The sequence below is a fragment of the Sebastes umbrosus genome, chromosome 16 (assembly GCF_015220745.1).
Source record: "Sebastes umbrosus isolate fSebUmb1 chromosome 16, fSebUmb1.pri, whole genome shotgun sequence".
Taxonomy (NCBI): Eukaryota; Metazoa; Chordata; class Actinopteri; order Perciformes; family Sebastidae; genus Sebastes; species Sebastes umbrosus.
Genome location: NC_051284.1, coordinates 19,263,881 through 19,271,204, shown reverse-complemented (window position 1 = coordinate 19,271,204; position 7,324 = coordinate 19,263,881). Strand labels below are relative to the sequence as shown.

Here is a 7,324-nt window from a genome sequence, read left to right as displayed (position 1 = left end):
GCGTAAACATCCTGTGTGCAAAACTTTGTTTGATTTTACTGAAGGTGAAAAGACAGGTGGATCATCATTTTATGTTAATTGCTTATTTAGAATTATAATAGGTTAAGAATTAATCAGTGCTATCTAAAAACAGCGGTGGAAAGTAACTATGTATATTTATTTATAAGTACTGTACTTAAGTACAATTTAGAGATGTTTGAACTATTTCCATTTTCTGCTATTTTATACTTCTACTCCACTACATCTCAGAAAGATATATTGTTCTTTTTACTGCACTACATTTAATTAATAACTTTAGTTACTGCAGATTATTAATATAAAATATTAGTAGTAGTAAACAAGTAAATTATGATTTATTATAGATTAACCAGCAGGATATAAAAGTAGTGAGCTCCGCCATTACCAGCTGCAACATTAAAGTGATAAACACCTTAATGCTTCATTCATGTCAATCATTAATTTTTGTAATTTTTTGAGAAACCCACTACAGTAATCTCAGAGTAGCCAGTAGTAGTATCTTATTTTTCCTTTTTTTAAAAAAATTAAATTAAATTAAATGTATTTATTCATTATTATCATTATTATTTTTATTATTATTATTTATTTTTTATATATATATATGTATGTATGTGTGTGTGTGTGTGTGTGTGTGTGTGTGTGTGTGTATGTATGTGTATGTATATGTGTATGTATGTATGTGTATGTATGTATGTATGTATATGTATGTATGTGTATGTATGTATGTATGTATGTATATATATATATATATATATATATATATATATGTATATATATTTTAATTGATTGATGTGTTGTGTCACAGGTGAGTGTTGTTCAGAAAAACAAAAATTAACTTCCCTGTTCCCTGACTGTTCTATTGATTATTGACAATTAATAAAAAGACCTTTGAAAGAAGTGTCATAATTTCCTAGAAACCAGAAAACATTACACTGCCATTGTAATCCTTTGATACTTTCTCTTAATTACAAACTGATTTTTATTATCAAAACAGATAAGAACATTTATTTTTATCTGTATTTATCCTAACAATATTAAAACAGCAGGTCTAACAGGGGCAGCCAATCTTTACCCAGTCTAAATACTCAGAGGTAGATAAAAGTGTTTACACTCACTGCACTTTATTACATTAGGGGAATTTAAAAAGCAGAGGTAAATGTTTGAATTCAGTCAGAATAAACCCACTACACAGTATCATGTTGACTCCACTATATGTGGACTTTTAAGGAGCCACTTCACTAAAAACTCATTGTATATAATCTTGTAAATTCACGGCTAATGCATCACTTAAGATTCCTGCGTGAGACGATTCCGGCTGTGTGTAATCCTGGAGAGTACCTTTAAAGGAATCTGGAGGCACTGGCCCCATTAACACCCACGGGGAGCCACGTTAACCTGATCTGTTCCCCTCAGGTGCACAACATCTTCACGTTCAACAGTAAGGGTCATTGTGAAGAGGAATTCCCCCACTCCCCCACACCATGAAGAGAGGGCTTTTTGTGTCATGGAGAGGAAGATACAGGGCGGCACAGTGTGCCTCATCTCACAGCTGTTGCTCAGTCCTCTCTACCTGTAAAGTGCTGACAGCCGTCCACTGTTTTTACCTTTACACCTTAGAATAAGTCAGCAGTGACACATCAGGTAACCTTTATGACCTTGGATCCTCCACATACCTGCTTGTTAATGTTAAATACAGTATGTAATGTTTTGTACAGGCCAGGAAGCACAAATCTTCTTGCTAAAACAATAAGCTTCAGATATCTTTTTGTCCAACCTGTTGTTGCAAAACATCTTTTTTTTGTCAAGTCATGGTTGTTGTTTTTCTCCCCTCGAGTAATAATGAAGTGCGGTTTGTCAGAAGGAAATTGATGAGAGAAATCTATTGCTACTGGATTCATCTGTCATCTGCAGTCATCTGTCTTCACGGCTGACACGAGGAAATACTGAAATTCAATAGGCTCCCGAACTGTACAGTAGGCCACGTCCGTACCGCCACACCTCGCCTTTCATGTCATTTTCCAGAGTTGCTCACTGAAACAATCATTAACGCGACCTTGCTGTCAGAGTCTTTACCGTTGAAACACAGCTCCGACCAAACAGAATATTAACAGCTGTTGGGGAAAATATGAGGTGCAAAGTACAAGTGAAAGTACCACTGTTGTACCATTCTAGCATTATAAAGTACGATTTAAATACTTGTCACCGCGGTGATAAAGGCAGGGGTGCACCATCAGGAGAGGCAAACCAGGAAAATGTTTGGGGCACCCCAAAAATTTTGGAAAAATGGGCCCCCGATGGCCACTCATAAACCTCCCATAATGGCACTATACAGTGCACCGCTGCTGCCCCAAAAAACACATACAGTAAGTGCGGCCATAGCGGTTAGCGCACGGTTGTGCGGAGAGGTGGGAGTGTCACTTAAATGGCCCATTTAAGTACTCATTTGATTTGAATGGCTGGTTATGTGGCCTCGGCGGCGTGACTTCGGGTTGCAATTCTCCAAAAGTTGATTCTGTTTCAACTTTTCGCTGCAAAATGATTCAGGGAAATTCCTTCAACACAGCCTTCAAGGTCCAGTGTGTAGGATCTGGCGGTATCTAGTGGTGAGTTGAGGAGATTGCGACCAACTGAAGCCTCTCCCGTGTACCAAGCGTGTTGTAGAGCTACGGTGGCCGATGCTTAAACGCAAATGGCCCTCTCTAGAGCCAGTTGTTGTAAGAGTAGTGTATAGGTCATTTGGAGCAGAGCAAGTGCGTAGTGTGTGTACGTAGGAAGTGAGTGGTGAAGCAAGAGAGAGAGAGCGGCGGCGGTGGTGGCGGGAGCGAGTAACGTTATCGACTCCGGCCCAAGCAGGAAAAGTTAACAGTGTTTGGTTTGTCCATTCTGGGCTACTGTAGAAACATGGCGGTGCAACATGGTGGACTCCGTTAAGAGGACCCGCTCCCAGATATAAACGGCTCATTCTAAGGTAACGAAAACACAACGATTCTTAGTTTCAGGTGATTCTACACTAAAGAAAACATAGTTATGAAGATTATGTTTCATTTCTGCTAATAGATCCCCTAAATGTTACACACTGCTCCTTTAAGTGTCGTTGATTTTACCTCTCAGAAAAACGGATGTTTAGCTCTGTGACTTGAATGTAATGATAATATATGAAAGGCACAAACTAGGCTGCTAAAAATGAGTTATTTTCAGATGAATATATCTCATGCAGATTAAGATTCTGTTCCTGTATTTGCATCCCAAGTGTGTAGCCCCCTAAAGCAAAGAAACCCCTAAAATAAACAACACTAAACATGGCTTTTAAGAATAAGTCTTTATGTATTTCTCTATGTGAAACAAATGGCTATTATACTACACAAATAGAAGCGGATACTGTAAGAGACAGAGACCATCTCTGAGAAATAAGTACAGAACATGAAAATACACATACCGGTATTATAGAACTGTAAATTATTGCTTGTTTTGCTACTTTGTTTTTCTGGATTCCTACAATACAAGACACAATATTCATATTCCAACAGAAACAGTACAACAGTGACAAACGGTATTATTGACCTTTTTAGTAGACGTTCCCCAGAAATAAAAGAAACATTCAAACAGAGTCCATGTCGAACACAACACAATGACAGTTGGTTTTTGATCGAGCATCTTCAGGACTTATTGTTACACATTTTTGTATTTTTTTTTTTTCTCCATTACAACATTGCCAAGAGAAGCTGTAACAAACTGCACACTGGGACTGGCCTCAGCAACGAAACAAAAACACTTGGCATATGTACATAAATATACATTTTCATTTCAACTGTGACCAAAATGCACCCGGTTTTAAACACCATGACCACAGAGAGTAAAAAAATCGTCACGAGTGTCTTCCTCCTGCTCTGCCGCTTCGTCTTTATCATAATAAATGCCACCAATCTTCTGTCTGCTTAGATAACCGCGACAGCTATACTGTAGTGCCAATAAAACTGCACTCTGCCAACATTTCTAAGAACTTTCTCAGCAGATAAGATGAATGTTTCTTGCGGACAAACACGAAAAACAAAGACATTGATTTTGCTCTGCAGTGTCATCCTGCCTCATTTAAAACCTATAACTGCACTGCATGTCTACACCTTTACAAGTGGTACACTCCCATAGATCCAAAAAAAGGCCTGAAATTCTTCAAGGTTCACACTAGCAAAAAGGAAGTGGAGTGTTTCACTCACTGCAATATGCTGGTGAAAAGGCTAACCAGGTGTTCAGCTTGAGATAAAAGAAAAGAAAAACACAATAAAGAAACAGAGAAGAAATGTAATGTGCTTCCTACTTTGTCTCAAGAAGGACTATTTTATGTGAAGGAAACAAACAAAACACTGACGATAAAGTGCTCACATGCAGACGGACTTGTCTTTTGCGTACTAATATTGTTATATAGCAAAAAGGTATTTTTAGATTTCATGCTGCCAAATGACAAATAAGGTTTAGACTCACCGCTGACACCCAAAAAGCCCTGTTAGGAACATTTGTTCATGCTGCTTTCTAAAGCGCTGAAAGATTTCATTAAATAACTGAGGAGGTGAAACACTGATATGATACAGGATGTGGGGAGAATTAATAAAAAAAAAAGGGAAAAATATTTATGATTTTTTTTAAGTCGAGATTTGTTCCACTGAACTAGATGAAAAAAAAGAATATGTGCTTATATAAAATTAAAAATAATGCAATAAAAAGTTGGGAAAATATGATTCCTTTCTTCACTTTAACATCAGTGTCTCTGAGTGAGAAAAATGTATGTTATCATGACAACATGGGTGAGTGAATGCTTTGGTTGATATCTCATGAGGCTACCTAATTTTCCCTTTTCTCAGCAAAAACTACAAAATCTAAAAGGACTATTTCCACAAATCTACCGCTCGGCTATTTACAGCGAGAAGCAGCGCAGTATTCTGACGGTCGAGAGCTCCGCAACTGCTCGGAGATATCGAGAGATACTCAGTGCAAAACAAGCAGTCGTAGGTTTCAGAAGAAAGCCTGACACGTAGAAAGTGGGTTTGATCAAACAAGACATTAGAGATGTGAATTACAACAAACAGAATCAGAAAAACAAAAAAAAAAAATCCACATCCCCGAACCCCTTGAAGAAAAATGAGGGGGATGAACTGTCTCTGATCCGTCGAATCCCAACAAAAGCGACAAATGGCAAATTTGCCATCAAGTTGAAGACTGAACTGTCAATCTTACGGAAAAAAAAACCCCATTCAGCTTCTTTTTATCCCCCTAAGACGTCACTTTAAATTCTGCGCGGGGATATGCGTCAAAAAGCGTCACACTGTTTCCCCTGTCATCACGAACAACAATTAAAAAACACCTCAGCTCATCATCTACAGAAGTAACTAAGCATGCAAAAAAGTGTCGGGGTATCAAATACATTGTAAGAATACACACCTAGTAGTTCAGCAAAAAACAACACCTCTCCAAATAAAAAAAAAGACAAAAAGCGAAAACGAGCGAAAAAAGAAAAAAAGAAAAAACAGCCACCACAACTTTGTTAGTCACTATGACGCTTCGTGCTGTGTGTGATGTTAAATAGGTTCCTTTTTCTTGATATATCTTGTTAGTATTTGTGTTTCTGTACGTATCTTTTTTGTAATACAGTATATACATGCAGACAAGAGTGGGAACATCACACACTCAATCTTGATGCAAGCTGAAGCGACAAACCAGCAGATATGAAAATGGATGAAAAAGAAGAAAAAATAGACATATATATCTATATATAATCTGAAAACACAATTTATTGTAAAAAAAAAGAAGAAGAAAAATGTCTTTGTTTAACCAAAGATTATTGTACACACGACTGTGAGACGAAGGGAGAGGTACAAGCTAACAAGCTAACTGACTAGCAAGCTACAGAGCAGGACTAGCAATGAGAGCTGAGTGTGTGTGATAAGTGACAGGTGCCTGCGTTGGGACAGGTATCCCCCCCCCCCCCCTCTTGCTGAAAACGAGGAGGGGGGGGGTCGGTGGGGTGGAGGCAAAGCGTGCCCGCTGCTCCCCACGCTGTCCGCAGAATGTGATGAGTGTGTGTGTGAATCTCATCCATCCCCTTCAAGCCGCCTCATTCCATCGCCGCGCTCCCCACAAACGCCATCTTCGAGCAATGTTTGTTGGTTTGTTTTTGCTTGTAGTTGAACTGAAATGAGGGGCATCGACGCTCTCCGTGAGTGCAGAGACGAGAGAGAGAGGGCAGGTGTGTTGCGGGTTTTTTAAGGGGCGGTCAGGGGGGCCGCGCCGGTGTCGGTGGGGGAGGCCTCTCTAGTTGAAGACTTTGGGGGGTCCCTCGGGACGTCTGGTCTGGACGATCTGCTGCTTTGGCCGCGCCGCCTCGTCCTCCTCCGCATCGCTCTCGCACACGTGGACGACCACGCTGGGGGTGGACTCTGTGCCCGCGTGGAGCTCGTACTTTTCACCTGCAAAGAGAGGGAGGGGAAAGAGTTACTAAAGAGAATTCTACATTAAATACTCTTTCAGTCAGTGCATTTATTTAACTACTGTACTCCTCTATGGTGGAGAGGAGGTCGTGTTGCTCAGCATACATGTTCACATTATACGTATCAACTTTTGTCATATGGATAGTTTATGTTGTATTTTCATTAAACATCCTTCCTCATCCGATGACAGGGGCGTACTGTAAAGGACAGACGGTGTCGTATCCTGTACAGATTGTAAAGGCCCCTGAGGCAAATTTGTGAATTGTGATATTGGGCTTCACAAATAAAATTGACTTGACTTATCTTATTGTCAACACATGATCCTACAAGTATTATCTGTGTAACCAAAGCCTGATATAACTTGTATTCCTCTGTGCCATAGATCTCCACTGTTGTCCAAAATAAAAATAAAGGCATTGCGGTTTATTTTGAGTCCTTTTTATTTTGAAGTACTCACTAGAGAACCAAATGTGTGTTAATACACTGCTGAAAATAATCCCCAACTAATGTGCAATGTAACCCTGTTTGAATATTGTTTACTAAAATCTACAATACTCAGCTGTTTGAGCTCTTAACAATTTGAGGGCTGCTATTCTGTCTTTCAGAGGAGTGGGCTCAGTTTTAAAGCTAGAGTGAAGATACTGGTATCATATGAAACTAGAATACATAAAGAATATCATGTTAGCTTGTCGGGAAGAACGCAAAAAAATGCTCCAAAGTTATGCTAAATTTTGGTGAGCAAAAACTGACATGGCCCAAGGGGTCCCTTGACCTCTGACCTCAAGATATGTGAATGAAAACTCTGAGATGAGCAGAGTGAAAACTGT

General features: G+C 39.3%; 1 protein-coding gene across 2 annotated transcripts in view; it reads right to left on the bottom strand.

Annotated features, from left to right (window-relative positions):
* Nucleotides 1-3,320: 3,320 nt before the first annotated feature.
* rcan3 (regulator of calcineurin 3) overlaps nucleotides 3,321-7,324 on the bottom strand; it is a 53,484-nt gene continuing 49,480 nt past the window's right edge. For both annotated transcript variants that reach the window (XM_037746835.1, XM_037746836.1), the window contains one exon: nucleotides 3,321-6,476. In XM_037746835.1, the coding sequence (XP_037602763.1) occupies nucleotides 6,322-6,476 (155 nt within the window). In that variant the 3' untranslated portion in view covers nucleotides 3,321-6,321. The remainder of the gene's footprint in view (nucleotides 6,477-7,324) is intronic.